Source organism: Siphateles boraxobius, unplaced genomic scaffold, assembly GCF_051911475.1.
Source record: "Siphateles boraxobius isolate OS27281-9 unplaced genomic scaffold, OSU_SipBor_1 12, whole genome shotgun sequence".
NCBI classification, from domain to species: domain Eukaryota; kingdom Metazoa; phylum Chordata; class Actinopteri; order Cypriniformes; family Leuciscidae; genus Siphateles; species Siphateles boraxobius.
This window is the reverse complement of record NW_027508722.1, coordinates 22,276,830-22,304,665: the sequence shown is the minus strand read 5'-3', so window position 1 is coordinate 22,304,665 and position 27,836 is coordinate 22,276,830. Positions and strand designations below refer to the sequence as shown.

The 27,836-nt window shown below is 40.9% G+C and overlaps 1 protein-coding gene across 4 annotated transcripts in view; it reads right to left on the bottom strand.

Annotated features, from left to right (window-relative positions):
- Nucleotides 1-384: 384 nt before the first annotated feature.
- The window catches only part of jarid2a (jumonji and AT-rich interaction domain containing 2a), a 56,038-nt gene continuing 28,586 nt past the window's right edge, over nt 385-27,836 (bottom strand). The window contains exons 5-18 of one of the 4 annotated variants that reach the window (XR_013196783.1): nt 21,909-22,070; nt 19,271-19,434; nt 9,790-10,762; nt 7,616-8,094; nt 7,426-7,518; nt 7,195-7,313; nt 6,853-6,923; nt 6,596-6,710; nt 6,398-6,503; nt 4,971-5,229; nt 4,764-4,888; nt 3,893-4,070; nt 3,396-3,503; nt 385-2,138 (exon numbers count right to left, since the gene is read on the bottom strand). Coding sequence is in view for 3 of the 4 variants with exons in the window: in XM_077212557.1 (XP_077068672.1) it covers nt 1,977-2,138; nt 3,396-3,503; nt 3,893-4,070; nt 4,764-4,888; nt 5,047-5,229; nt 6,398-6,503; nt 6,596-6,710; nt 6,853-6,923; nt 7,195-7,313; nt 7,426-7,518; nt 7,616-8,094; nt 9,790-10,762; nt 19,271-19,434; nt 21,909-22,070 (3,038 nt within the window). In the remaining variant the exon portion in view is untranslated. The remainder of the gene's footprint in view (nt 2,139-3,395; nt 3,504-3,892; nt 4,071-4,763; nt 4,889-4,970; nt 5,230-6,397; nt 6,504-6,595; nt 6,711-6,852; nt 6,924-7,194; nt 7,314-7,425; nt 7,519-7,615; nt 8,095-9,789; nt 10,763-19,270; nt 19,435-21,908; nt 22,071-27,836) is intronic. The other 3 variants (XM_077212557.1, XM_077212567.1, XM_077212576.1) reach the window with 3 other exon arrangements.

The following is a 27,836-nucleotide window of genomic DNA, read 5'->3' as shown; positions in this document are numbered from 1 at the left end:
GATTTTAGATTTATATATATTATATACATTTTTGTACATGCTTATTCCTCTTTTTTTACATTGAACATCATATGACGGTAAAAGATTTAAAAGGAAATATTTCAAAACATTAATAATTTAATAGCAGTTAAATGTAACCTAATTTAAAAATGAATAGACTTTTCATACTGGGTATCAATGTTATAATGCCTAAATTAGCATTTAAAATTATTAAATGTGTGTTCCATATATTTTTTTACACAACATTTATAGATTACAACGTGGGAATGGGGATTGGGGGGTTGGATTTTGGCCATTTTATCAGTTATTGTCCTAAACATCAAAATAGTCACTGTTTGGTAACTAATATCTGTGGATCTACACAAAGAACATGAGGCCAGTACATTTTTGGAAGGATTGACAAGTGATTTATTTATTAAAACAAAAAATATACAAACCTGAAAAGAAACAAAAGTAACCAAAAAGCCAATCTCCATTGGACTGGAGGACTGAGTAACAGTGCATACAAATAAACAGTACAAGGATCAGGAGTATCACTGTATAAATTGGGGTGAACAAAAGAAAAAGAAAAAACATTAAGGCCATAAAAAGTATACAACCACATTTTGGAAACACTTCAGTTTTTTTAACCTTAAATACAAGTCTGTCATTTGGAAAGGGGTGACTACCATGTTTGATTACAGGACTTTGATACAGTCAGTGCAATGGGTAGCTAGGCCTATGACATAGTTTACTTTTGGGTAAAAGATTTTTCCTTTCGAATAAAAAAAGTAAAGCTAAAAAACTAGGGATCACCACTATGACATACTTCTCAGTGATTTAAGCAGCACTTAATTTTTGTATGTTTTTTGTAGCAACCCTGTTAACATCTAATTTATATCGATGAAGAAACCAATGTAGAAGTAAGGCTTTTTCTTCATCTCGAGACTCTCTCATCCAAACCCCTAGAGACCCGAACTCAAAGGCTCAATTTACTGGCATATAAACATATTTGGGGCTTTTTCGTGGTTAGATATTAGTATTTCGCAATAATATTCTATTAAAACAAAAGAATATTTAAAGATTTGTTTCTTGAATGGCAGAACAGGTGGAGAACCAATTACAAATATAAAGTCAGACAAAAGTTAGTGGGATAAAAGGGAAAGTGCATTTACAATTCAAATAGTAAAAACTGACTTTTGCATTAAACTTGTTATTTGTACTCCAAAGATTTTAGTAAAAGGCCTCAAAATGTGCTTTTTAAAGTGGGGAGTCTCCAGATGGGAATTGGCGAAGGAAATCTCTAATCGGTGCTGTCAGAAACGATCACGGGCTCCTTCACATGTAAGATCAATGTAAAAGTGTCAAGCCTGTACAGTTTTTTTTTTTTTTTTTTAGCTGTAGAACCGAAAAGCCAGTAACTACGATACATGTACCGTCTGACGTGTCGGCTGTAATCTTACATGTTCGCTCTTGTTCCTGACAGCATTAAGACGTAATAAACATGAGCCCAAGAGACAAACAGGCGGTAAGGGTGATGGAGAAAAGTGTCACTACAGCACCAGTTCAACACAAATGATAGGAATAGTATAGGATATATTTATATCTATGTATACGCATATCTATACTCGATTTAATGCTAAAACAACCCGAAAATACTCATCTAAAAACCAATCTCAATACTAGTGCAAAAGGTTTCGTGCTTATTGAATGAGACCCAATAGTTTATGTCAGGTGCCCTAAACAGTTGTGTATTCGCCCCCTTGTATTTGCCGCAAAACACAATGTAACATTTAACCTCCGTACATTCAATATATTGGACTAACCAGCCAGTAACTACATGTATCTGTAATACAAAAGTGCAATATAACAGCTTGTTGTATTGATATTATACACTAGGTACAAAGAGTATTGAAGAGTTTGTACACAAGTATTAGGGAACACCTGATATAAAAGGAGACCCGCAGGAATGTCGCTGACGGTCTGGTCTGGTCTGGTTAGGAGCGGCCGCTGTTCTTTGAGAGGGGGACCACCGCTGAGCTCTTGTTCCTGGGGCTTCGTTTTGCTGGTGTCTTGCTGGGACCGACGGCTTTCTGCTTCACTCCACCCTTCTCTGATGCTCTGCCACACACTGGATTTACCAGACTGTTGATCTGCTCCTGTGCAAAATAGTGTGGGATGATTGATGTTACACATTTACTTTGAGTTAATGTTAATGCTAAACAGATGTACCGGAATAGCATATTATTCAAAGTCTGCAGTATACACAGAATATTAATTAATAATACAATGCAATATCATGTTATAAAATAGATTTTTTTTTAACATTGTTATTCATTATTAGACGGCCAAAACATTTTTCACAAAAATTATTGTATTTTTTTTCTTGCCACTGGCTGAATTTAACATGCAGAAATTCACTTAATTTATTACATTCCATTACAACATTATAAATGTTCAGAATTAAAATGGACATTCATTTTGAGATTTGCTAAAGATCACATTGTGTTAATACATTTTTATTTATTCATTTTAATTATTGATGACAGCAAAGCAATTTAAATGTAAAAATCAAGGAAATCAGCATACACTACCACTCAAAATACATTTTAAAAAGAAATTAATACTTTTATTTAGGTGCATTAAATTGAGCAAAAGTGACAGTAAAGACATTAACATTTTTATAAAAGATTTATATGTCAATAAATGCTGTTTTGTTTGAACTTTCTATAAGAAATGTTTTTTGAGCAGCAAATCAGCTGATTAGAGTGATTTCTGAAGGATCATGTGACACTGAAGACTGGAGTAATGATGCTGAAAATTCACCTTTGCCATCACAGGCATGAATTTACATTTTAAAAAGTATTAAAATACAAAACAGGTATTTTTATATTTTAGTTTTTTTGTCCATACAATGAAAGTCAATGCTGTATGGAAAAATGTAAATTTTGTCATTGTTAGTTTTTTGCAGAACACAAAATCTGATATTTTGAAACATCTCTGTATATTTGTCCATATAATAAAAGTCAGTGGGGTTCAGAAAATGAAAATTGTCAAATTTTGAGCAAAATATGAAATGTTAAAACATATCTCTGTATTTAACATTTTTAAATTATTTAAAATATTCCTTAATGTTACAATTTTCACTGTATTTTTTATGAAATAAATGCAGCCTTGGTGAGCATATGAAACCACTTTAAAAAAATAAAAATCTTACTGACCCCAAACTTTTGAACAGTATAGTATACAATGATTTTTTTTTTCAATTATTGATTTTTAATTTCTATTTTGTTTTAATTTTAATTGATTTTAGTTTAAATATGATTTAATTTAAGACACTACTTGCAAAAAGTAGACAGCGTACAGGTAATTCTATTCCAAACGTATCAATGCACTCGCTGTAGACAGTAAAGTACCTCAGTGTAACGAAACATCATCTTGAGGCCACGGGGGGACCTGCGCTTCTGGATGTATCGAAGAGCACATTCCAGGCAGAAAACCACATTATCACTCTCGTGAACAACCTGTTGAAGAAGACACAGGGAGAGAATACAGCATGTGTGACCCTGGACCACAAAACTAGTCACATGGGTCAATTTTTATTTTTTAAATTGAGATCTATACATCATCTGAAAGCTGAATACATAAGATTTCCAATGATGTATGGTTAGGATAGGAAAATCTGGAATCTGAGGCTGCAGATTCTGGAACCCGTGCTACTTGTGTCTGGTTTTGTGATCCAGGGTCACATATATGCTAATATGACTTATTATAGCATAGCTAGAACAATTACCCAGTGGAAATTCCTTCATAATTTAAGACAGACCACTCACTTAGGGAACTTCAACTTGTGATTCTTCCTTGACACCCTGAAATGTAGAATCTAAAGTGAGGAGTATTATTGTATATTTACCATAGAGAGGTAACAGAGATGCCGGCACACTTGGCAGCGCCTGTCAGACGTGTCTTCTGTAAATCTCAAGCGTTGCGGCTGCTTCTTGTCTGCATGAGACTCGCAGTGAGTGCCGTAGCGCGCAGACGAACGGAGCCCGGCCTCGAACAGATCCTCGCGCTGACTAATCTCTGCATCCCTAAAAGAATTTTAGGAATTTTACCCAACATTCTGAGATTCAGCCTCAACTAGCGTTCACTAGCACTTAGAGCTTTAAATACACTATTAATTTAATAACATTGTTAAATGTAATCTCCAGCAAACCTCAAAATGAATAAACATTTTTCATACGGTACAGTAGACCATTGTGATACCTTAATTCAGCTGAAACATGTAAAACTGTCAAACTGTCAATTTAACTAAATTATTCTCATTAAAAAGTATAGAAATTTACTATATATATATATATATATATATATATATATATATAATTTACAGGTTTATCTATCAGTGTTATTTTAACATCTGTTATATTATAATAGTTTGTTTATATTTTGAATTAAATTGTATTTTTTGTCATTTTAATTTAATAATTAGTTATTTTAGTTCTTTAACCCTGAAAATGAGAAATGTTGAAATAATATGTATACATTTTTTATTTCAAGATTTCATGATTTCATTATTTTAGTTTTTTTTTGTTAACGGTAATAACCATGATCTGTGATATCTGTGAACTTTAATATCGATGAACCTCTAAAAACTCTTTTACTCAGCTCAACCAACCTCAATCAACATGCAATTACAAAAACAATGGTCATCAAAGAAAGAAATTTGATTTTGGGCCAGTTGAACTCAAGTCAAAACCAGGCTGTAGGATGTGTTTCAGACAGACCTGAGATCTTTGATGAGACTGGAGACTGCATTCATGAGCAGCTTGTTGTCCCGCTCGGATGTAGTGATCTGGTAGAGCAGTTTCTCTGTGGAGAAAGGCTCCTCTATGCGACGCCGTTTAAGGTCCTGCAAAGCAAACACGACACACAAGCATGGAAGTCAGAGGAAGCGCCGTACTCCCACAGGAATTAGGCAAAACCTCACTTACAAAAAAACAGCTCTATTTGAGTTAAACCAAGTCAAGTTCCAGCTGGCTTTGTCCGTCCATGCGTCGAGTCTCTCACCTTAGCTGCCTCGTAGCCCAGTTTCATCCACTGGGGGTTGGCGAAGTGCACAGTCTCTGAGACACTGTAGCCACAACACACCTTAGACACAAAGGTCCCTGGGAAACATACCATGAACTGACCACTCTGTTGCACTGTCCGGTACACTTTCACCCCCTTTCGACGGAGCACCTCTGGAGAAATCTGTCATTGAACATCACGTCAACCACATTCTCATTTTCATTACAGAATAACAGTAAATTTAATGTGACAGTTCACCAAAAAACAAAAAAATCGAGCTATCTACAGAGGAGAAAAGATTATATTTTAAAAAATGTCTGTGTTTTTGGCCATACAATGAAAGTCAGGGGGTCCAAAGAATAAAAATTTTCATTAATTTTTGAGTTTAATACAGAACACAACCTCTAATATTTTGAAACATCTCTCTGTATTTCTGTCCATATAATGAAAGTCAGTGGGGTTCAGAAACTGCAAATTTTCAGTCATCAATTTTTTAGTTTTCTACAGAATACAAAAGATGATATTTTGAAAAATGTCTCGATTAAATGAAAGTTAGTGGGGTCCAATGTTGCTTTGGGTCCCATTCACCATACTTTCATTATATGGACAAAAACAGTTCTTCAAAATATCTCTCTTGTGTTCCACAGAAGAAATACATTTAAACAAAGAAATAAGGTTGAGTAAATGATGACAAATGTCTATTTTTGGGTGAACTATCCTTTTAAGAGAAACCTAACCGAATACCAACAATATTATTGATCTGACTTTACTAACGCTGTTGTATGAGAACAGAGTTGAGCTGGAGGATGACATCATTTTTTGCAGAACTACTTTATAGACAAAATAAAATAATTTAATAATTGATGACCTTTGCAACGGAAATGAATCAACACTGAACTGACTTCAGCTGATCGACTGATCAACAGCCGAAATGCATAATTTTCCCATTATCACTGTAAAGCTGCTTTGAAACAATCTGTGTCGTATAAAACGCTGTATAAATAAAGGTGACTTGACTTGACCAAGCTGTACAGAAGTAGGTTACTCTTTATTGTAAGGTGTCAGTATTTAAATGTATAATTACACTGTAACACGGAGTAATAATAATTAACTACATGTACCAACTATAGTTTTAGGATTAGGGTGTGGTTTAGAGTTAGTTGCATGTAATTACGCATAATTTATAGTTTTCACTACAGTAACGTGTAACAAGGGCACTGTGACAAAAAAAAAATGTACCTAGAAGTACCCAATGTTCAATGTTCAACCTCTTACCAGTAACTTGTAACAAGGGCACTGTGAAAAAAAAATGTTACCCGGAAGTACCCAACGTTCAATGTTCAACTCTTACCATAATGTTCCTCTCTAGCATCTCCAGCCCTGGAGTGCCGTTAGCTTGTAGCAGTGTGTGTACTTCTTTATCAAGTTTTGATTTCTCTTCAGCTGGAATACAGTACCTGAAGAAAAAGAGACACATTTACTACAGTATATCATATAGTTCAGTTTATACCAGCAGTAAAGAATGACAACAAACTCTTTAAACTCTTACCAAATGCAGTCAGCACCAGTGTGTAGGTAATCGATATACGGAAGGCTGTTCTGGTCCTGACACCAGCACGAGGTAGAAAAGACCATGCCTATGTTCAGCCAGGGGATGGTCACTCCTTCATGCAAACATAAACAGAATGTACTGAATGCTTACAGATAAAATATTCAAACCATTCTAAATTATGTAGTATGGGAATATAATTTAACTCTTGATCATTAAGGTGTTTTATTGTACGCATGAAAGTTTCAGGGCATTACCTGGCACAGCACCAAGATGACGTAAGATGGATCCTGAGTTACTGGAAAGGACAGTAAGATTCCATCCATGCCTTGAGTACAAGACAAACAAATCAAAAGGCATGCAAACAATATTTTATGAACCAAAAGCATGGTTAAATGATTTTTTTTTTCAATTATCTAGATGCCTGAATTTACTTTAAATGATTTATTATAGCATCTAGTAAAACAACACTTTAAAAGTGTAAACGAAAATGGAAATTAAATATAAATAATATAGTTGGTAATTGATACCTGTTGCATTAAGTAATGTTAACAAATACAACCTTATTGAAAAATATTGACATTTTTCCAATCCCTTACTTTGAAAATGGCTCAGACTTGCCCACAGGAAATCCACTCCCATGAGTCTTAGTGTCAACTCTCCCACAGTGCACAGCAACATGGCATTCCTTTTCCTCAACCAATCTCCAGTACTCCTTCTGTAGCAAGAAGAGGAGTCAGCTGAGTCAGAAGAGGGCATAACATGACCGGAACAAATCACTGATTCCTGCTCATCAAAGCAAACTATAGCCTGTCAACATGAAGCCATACCTCAACCTCAGCAGTGTCTGGCTCTTTGCTGAAGCACATGTTCATAGTATTCCTGGCTGCCCTGTAGAATGTTGTCAAAGAGAACGATTTCCCCTGAGAACGACAGACAAACACTGAACGTCTACACCAAAGACTGATGCGTAACAAAAATGTTTATCCCAAACTGTATGCCATAAGTATGCAGATATACCCTGTATATGCACTTGTGTTGTTCACTTATCATTGATTCTTCCTCCCCTTTCTTCTCTAGTCTTCTCTGCCGGGTGGTTTTCGCCATGGGGTCCAGCTCTCTTAGGTGCTCGCGCGCTCCGCTCCGGTGCAACGCTCCGTTCACCAGACCATTTTTGGGCTCGCAGCGTGGAAGCAGAAGAGCGGCATGCTGGGATGTGTCTCCCTGGCTCTCTAGGGGCCCACTTCTTCTCTCCAGGGTCTCCTTCTCTGCCAACACTTCCTTCTCCAACTGGGCCCTCTGGGCTGGTGACAGGGAGTCATAGGAGAGCAGGTACTGGCAGTACGCCTCCTGAAGTTTGGCCAGCCGGTCTTGAGCAGAGCGCGGGATGCCCAGCAGATCGGCGATCCGGCCCCACGTCTTCAGGTCTGTCACCTGCTGCATGCCCCCCATCTCATTTAGGATCTGGAAGAATCTGGCCAGGTCCAGCTCGCAGCCGCCTAACAGGAAGCAAAAAGAATACAAATAGGTCACTCAATATTGCGATCTCTTTAATTTTGCTTTACTTTTGATCTCTAAATGTGTGCGCACATTACACATTAGTCACAGGCATTCAAACAGCTCACGGTAGTGCCAGACTTGTCGCTGTTTGAGTGGCACATTGAAACCAAAGAAGGATTTGAGGTTGGCAAGAAGGCAGCAGTGCTGATGGTTCTCCTATTCGCTCAACAAGAGACCAGACTGAGACGTCCATCTAAGTCTTGGCTCTAGATGCACTGGGTAATCTCATCAAAGGAAGCTGCCCTCACATACATGAGCTCACTAATCTGTCCAAACTGAACAGGTCAATGACTGAATGACCAATAGATATGCATTTAAAATACAAGTGAAGACAGATGAGATCCTGCGTATCTTAGCCTGAGCTAACACATGAATCTAGTCCATGACTCAAGCCTGGATTTAACAGATAATTTAATGTGATGCAATATAGGTATGAATAAAAAAATATCAGGCATTGTGTAATACGTTATGCCTTTGACCAGTATTAATAAAAGCTATTTTGAAACTGCAGCATCTAAGCTACATGCAAATCAGAATTTGACGTTTCTTAAGGAGGAAAATGTTTTAAATTTGGTTTTAAATTTAATTAATGCAGTTTTTAAATTAATACATTTTTATTTCAATTTAAAGTTATGATATATATTATAAATAAATCAGATTTTTCTGAAAAAATACAAAAATAACAGTTTTGTAATGAATAAACATCTTATTTGGGGTGACAACAAACATTAAACTTAAACTGATAAATTCACACTAAACAAGTAAAAAAAAAACTAAAATAGAACCTAATTAAAATAGTGAAGAACAGGAGCATTTGACATACATTACTATTTTCTGCAATTAAAAAAAATATTCAGAAGAAACAGATTCGAATAGAATGAATCAGATTTTCTAATGCTACATATGAAAGAGAGGAGCGTTCACGACAAACTGATTCACTAGAATAATTCATACTTTCAAATGTTTCAAACTAAAGCCGAGGTTTCATTAAAGATATAATTCACTTAAAAATGAAAATTCTGTCATCATTAACTCACCCTCAAGTTTTTTCAATCCTGTTTGAATTTCTTTCTTCTGCTGAACACAAAAAAAAAGATATTTTGAAGAATGTCGGTAACCAGACAGTTGATGGACCCCATTGACTTCAATAGTAGGAAAAAAAAATCTGTTTCGGTCCTACAACTGTTTGGTTACCAACATTCTTCAAAATATCTTTGTTTTGTGTTCAGCAGAAGAAAGAAATTCATACAGGTTTGAAACAACTTGAGGGTGAGTAAATGATGACAGAATTTTCCTTTTTAAGTTAACTATTTCTTTAATGGACAATACTATATATTTTCCCCCATTTCTTAAGAACTGATTCACCCAAAACGAATCAAACTTTCCAATGCTAGATGTGTGTGAGAGAGAGAAGAATTTAAGACAAACTGATTCCCTATACAGACAAATTCTACATTTGATAGAGAGGACGAATGGATTTACTACAATGAATCAGACTTTCCCATGTTCCATATGAAAAGCTACACTACTTACACTACTACAATATAGCTAGTTTTAGTTTGTTACTCCCCAACACTTAGACTGCCAAATATGCCCACAAAACTTTGCTTTGGATCTCGTGCAGCACTTCATACCTATAAGTGGAGGCTCTTCCATGTTAATGCCTTGTGTCCGCAGGTGTCTCCTGATGCAGGCCAACCGCTGTACATTCGGGCCCCAGCGTCTGCCCAGCTTGTGCACATGCTGCACGTACGAGACGAAGCGCATCTCCTCTTTAAGCTTACACTCGGGATGCCAGCCCGCTGGCGGAACAACCCGGTACACCCCGAACGCCTCGGCTTGCCCCCGCACACACTCCATGTAAGCTAGCGGGTCGTGGAACTCGCGTGTGCCGGGATAGAAAACGGGAACCTCCGTGACCTCCGCACTGCGCCGGCCTCGCTCTTTAGGCTCAGCTGAGTTGAGGGACTCAGTCGTATTAGAAGGATTGCCTTGTTTTAGAGCATTGCTTGTTTTGGGGGTCTCTGATAGTTTGGGGGAGTTGGCTGGTTTCGAAATGTCTCGTGTTGAGGTAGAGGGGCTGTTCTTGGCCAGAACGGTGGCTTTACAGTGCATTTGTTTGGTGAACATGAGCTTCCCCGCCGTGGCCCTTTTGGGCCGCTGCGATCCTGATCCCAGCGTCTCCTGAGCTGCTTTCCTACTCCGCGTCTCCAAGGGAACCACTTGCAGTTTGAGCCTCTTAACCTCGACCTCTGGTCCAATCAGCTTCAACTGCCTCTTTGACTGTCTCAGTCCGTTTCGTCTGGGTTGGAAAGTGTCCGTCCCACACAGCCTCCCAGCGATTGCTGGTGATAGCACCTGTTTTTGCATCTTGGCGTGGCTGGTTTGGGCTTTTCCTGAGTTGGAGTGCGTGTGGGTGTGGCGTGTTTGTGTCTGTGTGTGTGTGTGCGCGCTCAGGCTGAGCTTGGCCTCTTTGAGCAGTCTGGCTTTGGTGTAAGTCACGTGGCCCTTGGGGTATTTCACAGCTTTGGTCAGGGGAGTACGGAGTACTCTTGTCTTCCTAGTACTGATAGCAGAGACTCCCGATGTTCCGTTCACTTTGGAGGCCTGAGGGATGACAAAAAGAATAGTTTTGTTATGTCATTTATTTACACTGTACAAAACTGTACAACATACTTCAAGCTGCTTTCATTTTTCTATTTTTTATTTGATCTGGTTTAAAACATGTGACAAGTTTTTAGAAATTTATTTTTTGCATTCAGGTTGGTTTCATATGTTGAAAAAACAAAACAAAAAACTTTTAGATACTTTTCAAGAAAAGTTTAAATAGCCTGACTCTTGGGGTTTAACCATCATATTAAAAAATATATTTCAAAATGTAATTAATTGGTTCATACATTTTACATTTTTGGGGAAGCACACCCCATTTTACATCCTGGACTAACTATCTGCATGTTGGTTGCACTACATGACCTTTGCAAACAAATATTAATAATATAATATTAATTGTTTTGTTATTTATTTTTCCTATTTATTCTCCCCAAAAAATATAAAAATGTATTTTAATACAGAAAATAAAACATGCTTATCATAGAGGAGGTGCATTCAAGTCACAGAATGAATAAACTGCAATTTTAATATTAATATTAAAAATGAGTGTCATGTAATTGACCCTAATCTTTACATTTATGCATTTGACACTTTTATCCAATATAAATGACATCTCATTCAATCAGTACGTGCATTCCCCGGGAAACAAAACCATGATTCCTGTTACTGTTAGAACCACAGTAAACGCTGTGGTTTCCTGTGCTACAACATGAGTTTGACATTTTGATGAAGGCAAGGGCTGAGAGTGTTGTTGTACAGAAGCAGCATACATTACTTCCTCAAATTCAATATATAATAGCAAACTCCAATTATTCATTCTCAGAGTGAGCACATTCTTCCACTAGGGGGCTCATTGGAGCAGTTCTTTCATTCTTTAGGGAGCTCACGCACGTGACCTGGGCCATGTATGTTCCACTGCATGTGGTGGGGGATGGGAGAAAATTAATTTGTTTCAAAAACCAAAGTTCTTGACAGAATCCACAACAGATCTACAAATGGTCCACCACCACACAGAGAGACAGTTAATGTTTACAAAAATGGGACACAGTCCAGAGTATGTGTTTCTCCACACACAATCACAACCAGTGGAGTGTGGAAGTGAGGAGGGGGAGGGGGGGGGGGGATGACATCATGTGTTGCTATAGGCCTCCTGCAGGATAGTAGGGAAGGGTAAAGCTAATCGTATGATGCTCTCCATAGAACGCTCTGGCGGGAGGGGAGGAAATTTTGATGAACACTTACACATTGGTCTACATAGTCTGAACTGACTGAATTAGCAGACAGGAATACAGGCAAATGACACTGTAAGCACTGGAATATAATGTTGTAATTGTGTGTGTGTGTGTGTGTGTGTGTGTGTGTGTGTGTGTGTGTGTGTGTGTGTGTGTGTGTGTGTGTGTGTGTGTGTGTGGGCATCCAGTCTTTCTTGAAATGTTTTTATTTTTTATTTTCAATTATTCATCATTCACTTACAGTAAAGGTCATTCAGAGATCAGCTAAGCATATATTGTGGAGTATAACTGCAACTAATATCAGCATATGAAAATAAAGCTTACCACAATAAGATTCTCAATTATAAAATGTGTTATTGTAAGCTGGCTATGTAGCTCCTACAAAGAAGCAGGATTTTAAGAACGTTTTTTACAAGATTTACCAGAATCTGTCATAAAATTAATTATATTCAACATTTATACATTTAAAGCCCTAACAGCCCATACTTTTTATTTCTTTTTCTATTTTTGCTGTCACCACAAATTATTTTCCTGTTATCTTGACATAACAAAACGTATCGGTTACCTAACGTAACCTCGTTTCTGTCTAGAAGAGGGAACGAGTATTGCGTAGGTTAGCTTACGCTACGGGAAAAATTCATCTTCGAGATATTGAAGCCAAAAAATTATCCTTAATTTTTGTATCCATTGTCAACGCAGTGCAGCAGCTAGCAGACCTAGAGCAGGCTGTCTAGCGTGCTCATAGGCTGCCCTGCGGGAACTGCAGCAGCCTACCACTGAGCCCGACGTGACGTCACGTCCAATGAAGGGCGCTTGCGCCTTCACAGCGTCAAAGCCCACCAGTATGGGCGTGGCTTAGCGTATATAAGCAGGGTTCGTAGGCTGTATTCTCTGGTTTTCATCGACTGAAGCGAAGACGCTCGTGGCGCGAGCACGGCAGGTTACGCAATACTCGTTCCCTTTTCTAGAGAGAACCGAGGTTACGTTAGGTAACCGATACGTTCTCTTACGAGAGGTTCTCTCGTATTGCGCAAGTTAGCTTACACTACGGGTACCCTTTGTCAGCGCCGTGCTCGCCAAGCATCCACAATGTGTCCCAGGGTTTTCCGGGGAACCCAGATACGTGGGAAATAAGGCGGCCGGCAAAGCGGGCCAGCACTTGTACATAAGCACTCATAGGGAATACAGAGCGGTGATGCCGGTCTGCATAAGCATATAGCACATACCCAATAGTGCAGCTCAACCAGAAGAGCTAGTATACACATATGCCGCCACACATATGTCGTGAATAGAAATTCCGCTGGACCATGCCCACGATGAGGCCATGCCTCTGGTGGAATGAGCCCTGATGCCCAGGGGGCATTGCAGACCTGTCGACGCATAACCTATCCACAATCCATCTGGATAGGCTTTGTTTCGAGGCGGCGAGACCATTGGTGCGCCCACCAAACGAAACGAAAAGCTGCTCCGAGCGCCTGAAAGGGGCGGAGCGCGCAGTGTAAACCCTCAGCGCCCTGACTGGGCAGAGGAGATTAATGTCGCTCTCGTTATCGGATGAAGGCAGAGCCGATAGAGAAATGACCTGCACCCTGAAGGGAGTGCCAATCACTTTAGGAACATAGCCGTGTCTAGGTTTGAGGATGACTTTTGAGTCATTTGGCCCGAACTCGAGACACGCGGCGCTGACAGACAGCGCATGTAAGTCCCCCACACGTTTCACTGATGACAGGGCTTTCAGAAAAATGGTTTTGAGTAATAGGTACTTTAACTCCACGGAGTCTAGTGGTTCAAAGGGGAAAGCTTTCAGGGCCTCGAGGACCAACGAAAGATCCCACATAGGAACCGACGGGGGGCGTGGAGGGTTCATCCTTCTGGCTCCTCTAAGGAAGTGGATGACAAGCTCGTTTTTCCCTAGTGACCGGCCGCGCGTCGACTCAGCGAACGCTGCAACGGCCGCCACATAGACTTTGAGTGTGGATGGGGACCTCCCCTTATCCAACAGCTCTTGTAGGAAACTGAGCAGCCGCGAGACCCAACACGTCCGTGGGTCCAGGTTCTTGTCGGTGCACCATTTGAAGAACACAGACCATTTAGACGCGTATAGCTTTCTAGTAGAGGGAGGTCTAGACTGCCTGATCGTGTTCATCACTCCTTCTGGCAGGGCAGCGGGTATCCTTTGATCACCCATGCGTGCAGAGACCAGCGCTCTGGATGGGGATGTCAGATCGAGCCGCGAGCTTGCGAGAGGAGATCCGTTCTCACCGGAATCGGCCACGGGGCTGTTAGTGACAGCCGCGTCAGCTCCGGGAACCAAATCTGATACTCCCAGCGCGGGGCTATGAGGAGCACCGAGTGGCGCGTTTCCCTGATTCTCTTGATTACCTGCGGTAGCAGAGAGATCGGAGGGAAGGCATACAGAGGGTGGCTGTGCCAGACTTGGGCCAGCGCGTCCTCGTTCTTCGAAAAGAACATTGGGCAGTGAGCGTTGTCTTTTGACGCAAATAGGTCAACTTCCGCTTTGCCGAATAAGCGCCATAATTTCTGGACTGTTTAGGGGTGCAGGCACCATTCCCCTGGGGGAACGTTGTCCCTGGATAGTTTGTCCGGGCCGTCGTTCAGGTGGCCTGGCACATGTGGAGCTCACAGCGAGCGCAGGTGATGCTGAGAGCACGTGAGGAGGTGCTCTGTCAGATCGCAGAGGTTCCTGAATCTGACGCCGCCCTGACGGTTCACGTAGGAAACCACTGACATGTTGTCTGATCGGACTAGAACATGTTGGTCCTGTATGAGTGGGAGGAAGCGCTTCAGTGCGTTCTCGACCGCTATCATTTCCAGACAGTTTATGTGAAGGGGATTCTCCTGGTGTGACCACAGGCCAAAGACCGGTCTGCCCTCGAAGAGCGCACCCCAACCTGAGTTGGGCGCATCTGTCGAGATGACCTTTCGGTACGAAACCCCTCCCATCATCACACCCTGCTGATACCAGTCGGCTGTTAACCAGGGCTGCAGAGCCGTAATACAGGTCTGAGTCACTCTGATTCGTTCGCAGCCAGCAGCCCAAGCTCGGCGAGACACACGAGCATTGAGCCAGCGTTGGAGCGGGAGCATGCGCAGTAAGCCCAGCTGAAGCACTGCTGCAGCTGAGGCCATACAGCCCAGCATCCTCTGGAATGTCTTCAGAGGGATGATGCTGCCCTTCTGGAAAGACGCGGCTAGGTGTCGAACACGGCGCGCGCTGTGTCGATAAACAAGCCGTCATGGCCACAGAGTCCAGTTCTATTCCTAGAAAGGAAATTGACTGACTGAGCAGTAATGAGCTCTTGGTCCAGTTGACCGTGAGACCCAAGCTCTCCATGTGACTGAGGAGCACAGTTCTGTGAGATAGCAGTTCTGTCTCTGACTGTGCCAAAATCAGCCAGTCGTCCAGATAATTCATAATTTGCAAACCCTGATTTCTCAAGGGGGCGAGAGCCGTGTCCATGCACTTCGTAAATGTACGGGGTGCCAGGGACAGGCCGAACAGCAGGACGGTGTATTGATAAACCTGACCGTCGAAGGCGAATCTCAAGAATGGCCTGTGACGGGGTATTATCTGAATCTGGAAATAGGCATCCTTCAGATCGAGAGAAATAAACCAGTCCCTCGGGCGAACGTGCGCGAGGATTTTTCTGGTTGTAAGCATTTTGAACGTTTTTTTCATAAGCACCTTGTTCAAATGTCTCAGATCTAAGATGGGTCTGAGTGCTCCGTCATTCTTGGGTAAGAGAAAATAATGGCTGTAGAAGCCTGACTCGCTCAGAGAAGGCGGTACCAATTCTATGGCCCCTTTGCACAGCAGCTTCGCTATTTCTGCGCGGAGTAGATGTTCTACTCCTGCATTCACAGTTTTCGCGGTCCGCGACCTCAAAGCGCGGAGGACGGCGAGTGAACTGTAGTGAATAGCCGTGCCTTATTGTGCTCAGCACCCATTCTGAAACCCCTGGAATGGCTTCCAATGCTTCTATAAATGTAGTTAGGGGGCGAATGGTCTCCGGGTTCTGATCGCCGCATACTGCGGGGTCGAGAAATTGAACCGGAGGTGTGGGCGCGGTGCGCGCGCCCTCGGTGCTTGCAAGTGGCAGCTCGCTGACAGCCGTGACAGACTGATACATAAGAGGCGTCCCGATTGCCGTGAATGGGGAGCGCCCTTTTATTACTTCGTGATGCGCGAGCGGAGCCTTGGGCAGAGTGTATGTTAGTAAGCATGAGCGCTTTTGTGCGGGCACGAGACTTACACATAAATTTGACGTCCTTATCGCTTTGGATGGGGAGCGTTTTATGATCGCCCTGCATTTTGTGACAACGCTTAAATGCACGGGCGGTGTTCGGGGAGAGGCATGTGTTAGTAAGCGTGAGCGCTTGCCGGCGGGCACGTGACTTACGTTCATAACCTGACTGAACACACTTCTTACATTCAGCACTCGAACAGCTTTTGTCTGCTATATGAGAGTGGGCTCTGTGAATGAGACGGGAAGTGTTGTACTTGTGTGTAGGGGTGAACACTGGGAAGTGGGCACTTTGTCTACACTTAAAACACCGTCGGCGTGAGCTGGATAACCAGATATTATACTCTTTATTAGATTTCTCTGGGTCGCCGTGAAAACTGCGTTTGTGTGCAGGCGAGATGGTTTTTCTTCTTTTCCTTCCTGCTGACGCTAGGAAGGCTTCGCGTGCTCAGGCTCTGGTGTCTCACACTCACGTGATCCGCCGCCTGCACGAGCCACCACTCGGCGCCCATCGCAGCGTAGACCAGCCTGACGTCGCTGCGAAGGCTGGTCTACGCTGCGATGGGCGCCGAGTGGTGGCTCGTGCAGGCGGCGGATCACGTGAGTGTGAGATTCATGGCCTGCGTGGTCTTTTGAACCTCCGAGAAAGGGTCAACGAGGCCACTCACCGCTGGGCCGAAGAGACCGGTATGGGAAAGAGGCGCGTTGAGGAAGGTGGCGCGCTCGGATTCCCTCATGTCGGCAAGCGTCAACCAGAAGTGCCTCTCTGTGACAGTCAACGCGGCCATAGACCTTCCGATAGACCTGCGGTCTTGGTAGCGAGGAGTGATAAATAAAGTCTGTCACGGCAGCTGGGTCCCGGGCCTTCAATCCCATTCACGGAGGAGGTCGGCCTGTAGAATTTGTAGCACAGCCATCGAGTGCAGAGCGGAAGCGGCCTGTCCGGCGGCGGTGTATGCGCGGTCGACAAGGGCGGATGTGGCTCTGCAGGCCTTGGACGGGAGGGCAGATCTTGAGCGCCATCTCCCGGAAGGCGGGCAAAGGTTCGCTGCGACCGTCTCTTCCACAGGGGGAATGGCAGAGTATCCACTTGGGAGAGCGACGCGGAGAAGTGGGATTGGAGCCTCGTGGAGAAAGGTGCATTCCACGACTTAGCCAGTTCTGCGTGAAGCTCAGGCAGAAACGGGGCGGCACTGGCTGCGGGCGTTTGACGTCGGCGACTCTGAAGAAAGAAGCCGTTGAGCCTGTTCGGTGAAGGCTCCTTCGGCGGCGACCACTCGAGCCCGAGTCGTTCGACAGCCTGAGAGAGGAGGCGCATCAGCTCAGTGTCCACTCCAGCCCGGGTCCGGCCGGATTCCTGGATCGAAGAGGCGGAGGAGTGGTGAGAGCCCCACCATTCCTCGCTGTCCGATGCCAGGATGGAACAGCAGTCCTTTGTGGCCTGTTCCTCGGCCTCGTCATCAGAAGCGACGGCAGTGCGGCACGTGGGCGGCAGCTGCGCGTCGGTGAGGGGAGGCGGAGAAGGCGAGAGCGAGGCTCGAGGGAGGGAATCCGTTCCTATGGGAACAGCGCTTCTTTTTGGGCGTTCCTGCAAAGGGTGGAGTGGGGTTGAATGCTTTGAGTCGAGCCCGCAGGGTCAACATCGGAAGCGTGTCGCAGAGCTTGCATCCTCCAGACGAGAGGGCGAAGGCTGCGTGTTCCTGGCCCAGGCAGAGAGCGCAGATCTCGTGGCGGTCTCCGTCGCTGAGCGTGGCTCCACAGGAGCCGCGGGAAGTGCGAGGCATCTTGAAAAAGACGCTCGCTGCTCTTTTAGAGTGATCTTTTTAGTAAAAAAAAAAGTATACGTCGCCGGATAGCGTAGCTCGCACGGATGGCTGAAGGTGGCGTAGACGGCCGGCTTCTTCAAGCGCTGTCCTGGGCTGGCTTGTCGCTTCCTCGACGGCGGCGCTTCTCTCAAGATCCAGCGATGCAAGAGCTTCGCTGAAGAAATTAAAATCAGAGAATACAGCCTACGAGCTCTGCTTATATACGCTAAGCCACGCCCATACTGGCGGGCTTTGACGCTGTAAAGGCGCGAGCGCCTTTCATTGGACGTGACGTCACATCGGGCTCAGTGGTAGTCTGCTGCAGTTCCCGCAGGGCAGCCTATGAGCACGCTAGACAGCCTGCTCTAGGTCTGCTAGCTACTGCACTGCGTTGACAATGGATACAAAAATTAAGGATAATTTTTTGGCTTCAATATCTCGAAAAGATGAATCTTTCCCGTAGCGTGAGCTAACTTACGCAATACGAGAGAACCTCTCGTAAGTGAAATTGTTTTCTTAAAGACTGTGGTGAAAATCAAGTTTTTAAATGTTGTTTATATATCTATGTGGTGTTTTTAATAAAAATTTGCACATGGTTTGTCTTAAAGCATAAGTCAACACCATTGCTGAGTATTTTCTCTTTAAAACTGCAGTGATCTCTAAAGACAGTCTCAGGAACGCGCTTACTACAGTAAGTTGACAAAGTGGATCTCTGAGCTGGCACGTGAGCGGAGGCGGGGCTAATTTGCATATTCATGGAACCACATATACTAAATGAAGCAAGGGCGTTAGAGTTAAATTTTTCCGAAGGATTTTTTTTTTAAATATGTAATTTTGGTGATCAAAGATGAGTTTTAAGGGATAAAATTATTGACAACAAGGGGACTTTAAGATCTCTTCTCTTGGAATGTACAATTTTATTGTGGTAGACACTATAGTAATTTTGAACATGTGGTCAATTTCTCTGCTAGCCAGCTCAAGGGATTGGGACGTCTGGAACATGTTTGACAGATGCTGAGAAACGAAATTTTGAGAAATGAAAATCTCATACGAAAATTAGGTCAAAATTATGGAGGAAAACTATTTAAGTTGAGAACCTGAGAAAATAATACATAAAAAACATGTGATCTGAACAACAAAACAAAAAAGTAAAATAAAACAAAACAAAATACAAGACAAAATAAAAAACAAATCTACTCCTACCGGTTGTTTTTGTTCTTGTACAGCCCTGTTGGGTCGTAGATTGTGTGTAGTGGACGTCCTAACTGATGCTACAGAGTTCTTCTGCTTCCCATGGACCCGGTCTCTCTCTCTGGCTCTCAAACTGCCTCTGTGTTCCTCAGCAGCTCGCGCCTGCCCATTAAATACTGGAAGAGGAGAAGCACACAGCACAGATCCAATGTTAAATCTTTTAGCTCACTTTTTTAGTGTATGTATGCACACTTCATTTCTAAAATTCAAAACAAAACCACTAAAATTGGGCATATTATAAAAGTCCCCGCATGTATTTATTTTGATGCTTTTGTGTCTATTTTATAGGGTGCATTATGGGTGCACAGTGATTCAAAGCACTGATTTAAACAGATTGTTTCCCTCCTAGGTAAACTAAACGAGGTGATTTAATACTGTAGTGGAAAAAAGACCCAGGTTTTTTAAGGCTTTCAGCTGAATGGTCCTGCTGTACCTTACTGCTCTGCGTTCCACTTTCTGTGCACTTGACTTGTAAATTTCACAGAGGCTGCATAGAGTCCTTGTCTAACACATGAGAATTTATGGGATTTTAAAGCTCAAATATTGTAACAGCAAAGCTGCTTATACCTCTCAAACTAACACCAATAAATCACTGAAACCCAGTAACACAAATGACTGAATAGCACTAAAAATGCTCACTTTTTAGAAACAGCCGTGTTAAACTAATGCCTTGCTTTGACTGTAAGAACAACTTAATATTTTGTGAAAATCTAATATAACAGATTGCCATTCTTCCTGAGAGCCACCCACATTGAAGTTGGACAAAAGAAGCAAAGTTTTCAAAGTTGTGAGCCTCCATTAGCTAAACAGATGGTGAACTGAACAGAGAGTCTTATGTTAGCAACAAAACACTAAACAAGTATTGAAATGCTCTTTGGGTCACTTTACTAAATGAAAGCTTCTCGAGGGACCAACTTATCATTCAAACAGTTTGGAGCTTGGCCAATGGCCCACATAAAAGTGTCATATTTAGCATGTGTTCTCGTACACTACAAGGAGACGTGGTTCTGGTTTCGTTATAAAGTATGGATGCTCAATACGACTCGCAATTTCATTAGGAAGCACAGAGAGTTCTCTTTCAGAAACATATCCCACATACAGGCATGACACACGGCACAAACTTCTGCATAATCTTAGTGTTCCATAGATCTCAAAATGATGGGACGCATTTGAGAGGAACAATCTAAAATAAAGACCCTGAAAGCTGTTCCCAGTTTTGGACACAGAGACTGTTTATCCCTAAGGTCCAATCTGACCTCGAAGCTCCAGCGAGGTGACGGTTGTGTGGTTGTAGTTTGTCAGGTGCCCCTCAGACATGTGTCGAGTATGTGGAGCAATATTGGGTTACTGAGGTGTCAGATTACACTGCAGATTTTGCTGAGTCGGTAACAGGGTCTGGTTACAAACCCAGCTGAAATGGGCCAAGAACTCAAAACACAAGGACAGAGAGGCATTCAGCATTTTGATAAATGGAATCTCAGCTAAATTCAGCTTGGCCTGTTTTTATCTGTTAGCTATAATTAGTACGCAAATCTCAAGAGAAAGAGGAAAATGAGCACAGTGACCAGTGGAGTCATTAATAGATATCAAAATGAATGTGAAAATCATCATTGATAAACACAAATATTCATAATTATATATATATATATATATATATATATATATATATATATATATATATATATATATATATAAAATATTTGTTGCACAACTTATCTTTTAACACTGAAATGTATACACTTATAATAAATATTTATTGTGAATGAAAATAAAATTAAAACTTAATTTTATTAAAAGTAATAAAAAAAAATTAAAAGTAAAATATGTTCTACCATTCAAAGTTTTGGGGTCAGCAAGATGTTTTAATGTTTTGAAAGAAGTCTCTTATGTTCACCAAGGCTGCGTTTAATTGATCAAAAATACATTATTACAGTAAACAAAAACAAAAACAGTAAACATTATTACAATTTAAATTTACAATAGGTTTTTAAGTGTAATTTGTTGCTGTGATGGCAATGCTGTGGATGGAATTTTCACATGATCATTCTCATATGCTAGACATGTCAAATAGACATCTTCTAACATTATCAATGTCTTTACTGATCAATTTAGTGCATTCTTGCTTGCTTAATGCGTTTATTTCTTTTAAAAAAAATCATACCCCAAACTTTTTAATGTTTTATATTATATTATAATCATGTCTGTTTTTTTGCATGTGTGCATACTAAGATGTTGAATATCGTATCGTCTCATTGTATATGGATGGTATACAGCAAATGTAGGCAATCGGACAGTGAGGGTTGTGTATAGTCACGGCTCATTAACTGTATGGTGTGGAAAGAGGCCGGGCCATAACTCACCTCACTGGGGTCCTTAAATGGAACCAAATGTCCAGCCTGTCTGCTACTGGCAGTGCAATAATACACTACACATGCTACACAGTAAAATGGACTGTAAATTGCTATTTTAAGTAAAAAGGATTATAAAACGCAAAGCAAGATAAAGTTTATGAGAATAAGTGTGTGTGTGTTTGTGGTTATTAACACACTTTAACTATCCAATGGATGGAGGGTTTCAGGGGTGTAAGTACCATGACCGTTGGCGATGCATTTGTTATGTCCTTTGCTCTTGCGAGGAGTGGACTGGCAGGCATAGCTAGCAGTGTCTTCTTCCTCATCCTCTTCCTCGTCTACATCTTCATCATCCTTAGCACTACCAAAGTATGCCATGCTGCTGGGCAATGCAGCAGAGCCTGAACCAAAGAGAAAGAGAGAGAAGAGAGAGAGAGAGAGAGAGAGAGAGAGAGAGAGAGAGAGAGAGAGAGAGAGAGAGAGAGAGAGAGAGAGAGAGAGAGAGAAATATAAACAGAACAGAACAGTATAATGGCTACCAGCCGAGATTTAAAAAAAGATTACATCTCCACATATCTTGCTTTGAAAGAAACCTAGTAGTCCTTGAAGGGATATTTCACAAAAAAATGAAAATAGTGTCTTCATTTACTCACTCTCACATTGTTTCGAACCTGTATGACTTACTGTCTCCTCTGGCATGCCAAAGAAAATATTATATACCGTTCCAAAGTTCGGGGTCAGTAAAACAATATTATTATTATTATTTATCATTTTTAGCGATTAAACTTACATGTTGTAGGGTATGAGCGCAGAATCATGGAGTCAGCATTCCTTAACACAATAAACACACGTTAACAGGGGTTTCTAAAGCCCCAACCTATGACTCTTCCAATTCTAAATCTTCCGTTAGCGCCAGCCAGTCTGGAGGGTAGATTAGTTTGTGACACCTTTACAGCGTAATGAGTCCCCACAGAGATCCTCGCGCGATCCTGATTTGTTCGCGAGCCAACATCCAAGAAGACCGTTATCTCCAAACCCCCCCCAGCGAGGAAGGAATGCCAGATGCGCAAATGGACAACACACACTCACACACACACACACACACACACATATATGCATCTATAACATTAAAACCCAGAAATGAGTGATTATGAAATGTAAACATGATGTATTCCTGTACGTTTGAAGTTTATACTGTATCCTGTCTATCTAGGACTGTTAGTTATGTAGTTGAACCTTGCGGACTTCTATAAAGGTCTAAGAGTTTATATATATCCTTGTATGCGTAACAAACACGGAGTGATTGGTATTAAACGAGATCGCTCAACTTGCTCGAGCCAAATATATGTAAGAAGTTAATGAAAAATATAGTTTACTATGTTTTCCATCTTTGGAGTGAAAAGAGACCAAAACTAACATCACTGGTGTTCTTAGATAACGGCGTTTACGACCCAAAGGAATGTTCACAGAACTGCCACCCTCTCTGAATTCTAACCAAGGAGGAGAAATGAATCCTGTATTCATATATATACAGTATATGCTATTATATATCCACTTGAGAATTGTATGAACAATGTATCTAAGTTCCCTATTTCATGAGTTGCCTTTTTGTGGTTTGGTCTATGTTTCTCGACAACTCTAATGCGATAATGTTTTAAACTTGGCCAACTAATGTTTAACCAAATCCATTTGTGGCAAGTTTGGTCTTGATAAACTCCAATCTTCATTCCCCATTTGTTAATTGACATTACATTTTGCTAAACTTGTGACACATTAGTATTATAAGAATTGTGAAGATTCTGCTCTTAAACACCCTAATTTCGTCGGTTTCAAATGTCTCTCTCTTAGACAACGAGCAATAAAAACCAAAGTCCCGCCTGTGAAATTCCAACCCTCTAATTGGCCAAGTCAACAGGAAGAGGCCCGGATTTCTCCAAGGTGATAAATGACGCTTCCCCCCTCCGCTCGTCTCTCTGTTACTCTGACTGTCAAAAATGTAGGGTCTCGCCTCCGGGCGAGCTCTTCGCCTTTCTTTTATTTGTTTCTAGTTTAGTTTGTATTTTTCAGTCTTAGATAAGTCTCCGTGTTTAATTCCAATCGACGAGTGAAAAGAACACCGCGTGACATATCTCTTCAGCAAATCCATCTACAAGGGACCTTTAAACGAGCGCGCGCTCGTTTTGAAGGATAAACACGCGCACGTGACCATGTGGCGAGAGACGCACACACGCTTCTTCACCAGCCATGCGAAGATGTGACGTTAACTCCGCGTGATTTCCCCGTAGAGATCTTTATTTCTTTTCTTTGTTAGTCAAAGTTTTGTTTTCCGTAGTCGACTCTGTTCACTTCCACAAAGTGAAACAAACTTAGCCGAACTATTTTCCTTTGGTAATGTTACCCCAAAGACTTGGAAACTCCGTTCAACGCGCGCCAAGCAGCACCCAGTGACGCTTCCTAAAGGACTCCGCTCACGCACGCGCAGGAATGCCGCGACACAGAGAGACCCAGAAACTTAAGTATATCTCTTTATAGAGCTTCTAAGAAGCATTAAGATGATGTTTTCGTGTTGTCACAGGCAGGGGACTGTCAGGGGAATGTTGCCAATGCTCTCTCTCTCTCTCTCTCTCTCTCTCTGTCCCTTCCCCTCTCACACGTGTTTCCATTGTCCACACTCTATGCATTTCTCATTCATCGATGCCTTATCGTGTATTGTTGTTTATTATGTTTGTAAATACATATATCCCATGTAACCGTAGTAAATACATAAGTAGTTCTGCCTTATTAAATTCATTATATTCATCTGATTGATGTACTGCCTTTTTGCTCATTTAAGTCCCTTAAGTGCCAAAAGATCTTATAGCAACAAGCTTACAAATTAAAGATACTTTAAAGAGTATGTGTTTATAGGGCAGGAAACCCAATTCTTGTGGCCACAGAATTGCTTTTCCTGAAATCCTATAAAGTAAGATGATATTGTGGATTCCCACAGATATTAGTCTGACAATTGAGCTAATTAATTTTGCCTGGTTTGTAAAACGTGGTCCGTGCAGGTAATTGCAATCAACTTGTGGTTAAGTGCAAGGATACACAAGCATGCATGCAGGTAAAATTACATATCATCCCTTATCGGGAGTTTTATTAACATGTAAGACTGATCTAATCCAAACATGTATGAATAATTATTAATTACCAATTATTAATTATGATATGCAAATTCCCCACGGATTAGATCCGCCCAGAGTCTTTACAATGTACAACAAGTGACAAAAAAATTCAACTTAAAATAAATAATGTTCTTTTGATCTTTCTATTCATAAAGAAATCTTTTAAAATGTATCACTGTTTCCATAAAAATATTAAGTTGGACAACTGTTTTCAACATTGATAATAATAAGTAATGTTTCTTTAGCAGCAAACCAGCATATTAGAGTGATTTCTGAAGGATCATGTGACATTGTGCTGGCAAAGCTGAATTTTCTGCATCATTACTCCAGTCTTAAGACTAAATTACATTTTATATATTAAAATAGAAAATCGTTAAAATATTATTTCACAATATTACTGCTTTTACTAACCAAATAAATACAGGTTTTGTAAGCATAAGATACTTCTTAAAAAAATAATAATAATATATATATTTCCAACCCCAAACTTTTGAATAGCAATGCATGATGATAGTCAATAGGGTCCAAAACAACACAGGACCTCACTGACTTCCAAGGTATGAAGGAATTGTTATTTGTTCCGCAGAAAAGAAAGAAAGTCATACAGATTTGAAATGACATGATGGTAAGTTTTTTTCTTCTTTCGCTTTAATCTATCAAATATAAGAATGCTTATCCTGCTTATCCTGTTTAACTTCACTGTCACTGTTAGAAAGAGGCGTTGATTGTGACGGTAGAGTGGTCCAGTCTAGTACTCATCGCATGTGCTACTGATCCTCACTGAAGGGTTCAGTGCTCACAATGGAGAGCCTGTTCACAAGCTTTATTCCACATTCCCTCAATACACATTTATCTGCACCAGAGTCACAGGGTGCTTGCATGTGCCATAGCATGTGATCATGTGATCGTGTGATTGTGTGTGTGTGTGTGTGTGTGTGTGTGTGTGTGTGTGTGTGTGTGTGTGTGTGTGTGTGTGTGTGTGTGTGTGTGTGTGTGTGTGTGTGTGTGTGTGTATATATATATATGTGCGCCTGAGGAGGGGGTGGGGAATGGGGCCAACTGGAGAGACATAGAGAAGAGAAGCGGCCCGGCTGCCTTTGAATCAATCCACTTCTCAAACCACAAGAACCAGTAGAGTGTTACATTTATATTGCAACCTGTTCATATCGGCCATTATTTGAGATCAATAGAAATGAACTACGTGAAAACTTATTAGCGACTGGTTATGAAAGGCGAGCTATAATATCCAGGTGAAATGGAAGCTGAGCTGAATTGTGAAAGAAAGGATTTTTGGGCCGCCTAGATTAAGGAGAAAGGCTCTTTAATCCAGTCCTCCATCATCAAGGGCTTTAATAAGCGCTCCTGCGGGCTTTGACCCATTGGCTATTGTTTACATCTCAAGAGGCAACTGAATGATTCTTCGATTCCTCTCTGATAATGCCCTGAGGTTTTGAAGAGCCATTTCAGAGTATTAATGAATGTGTTTTTTATCTCACAATACTACTCTATCATATCAAATTTTCAGCTGTATTACTGTAAAGTATTCAACCCTCACATTCATAATTTAACATGAATCATTTTGGAATCTGCAGGAAAGAGGTCTGTGTTTAGACCAAGCATCCTATTATTTTTGGACAGAGACGGACATTACGACTCATATCATCCTCTGATATGAATTCTTTCTCGAGCAATGTGTGACATTGCTTGAGGATTTTTGTGAACCCGAATCTGTTTTTACTTCTGTCCCTTATGGGCTGATGGAGAATGAGAAACAGGGAGAGAGAAACAGACTAAAGGGGAACAACAAAAAAGGGATTTCAATCATATTATCACCAGCTTGGTTGGAAAAAAAACCTATATATATATATATATATATATATATATATATATATATATATATATATATATATATGATACCAGCCACAAACTTTGGAATGTAATACAATTATATATTACATAAAAACAGTATAAAATAAATAATTTTATTACTACCATGCAGATTTTGGGGTTGGTATTTTTTTTTTTTTTGAAACTGCATTTATTTGATTAAAAATATTCAAAACAGTAAAATTGTTATATAATTTTTTTACCATTTCAAATAACCATTTTTTTATTTAAAAATATAATTTATACCTGTGATGGCAAAGCTTTCAGCAGCCACGTGATCCTTCAGAAATCATTCTAATATACTGATTTGATGCTCATCAATGTCTTCTTATTAATGTTGATTTTTGGTGTGAAACCATTTGTTTAAAATTTAAATATTTTCTAACATGTCCAATTAAAAGTAAATGTCTCAAAAGTAAAAATGATATAAATGCATTTTTGAACATGATCAAATATTTTTTATAAATTAATTTCACTGTTTAGTAGTAGATCAAGAAGGAACTTTTAGAAGCAGAGACCAAAATAATAATAATAATATAATAATAATAATAATAATGTTTAATGTAAATTGATGTGACATCTGTGCTTCCCCACTCATGAGAAACACCAGCTGCCACTGCGTCTGAGTAATGGCTTAAATCATCCTTAACTTATGTGACACTACAAGCTCTGGTTATATTTTTAAAATCCATAAACTGATCCACAATTCACATTTACATTTGTGCTCAGTTCTAACCAAATACTGAAAAGAGGTTTGATATGATGACAGGGACGAATGGAGACTGGGAAAAACTTTCTCATTTACATTCTTTATGTTTGAAAATCCATTAACCCACTTTGCTCTTAGCCAAAGAGTCCATGGCAAATCCAATCAGTCTGTTTCCTGTCTTTACGCAGACATATGCGAGAGAGAAGAGAGATGGAGAAAGTCAACCATTTCAAAAGGAGCCTGAGAAATGTAAGTGAGTGAAGGAGAGAGAATAAGAGAAAGTATGTCTCGGTTTGTGTCCTCTGTGTTTGTCCTGCCATGAGATGAAAAAAGACGAAAGACTGCAGCAGAATTTATAGCCGTCACAAATCCAGACTGTGGTGATACCCTCATTGTTTACATGCACA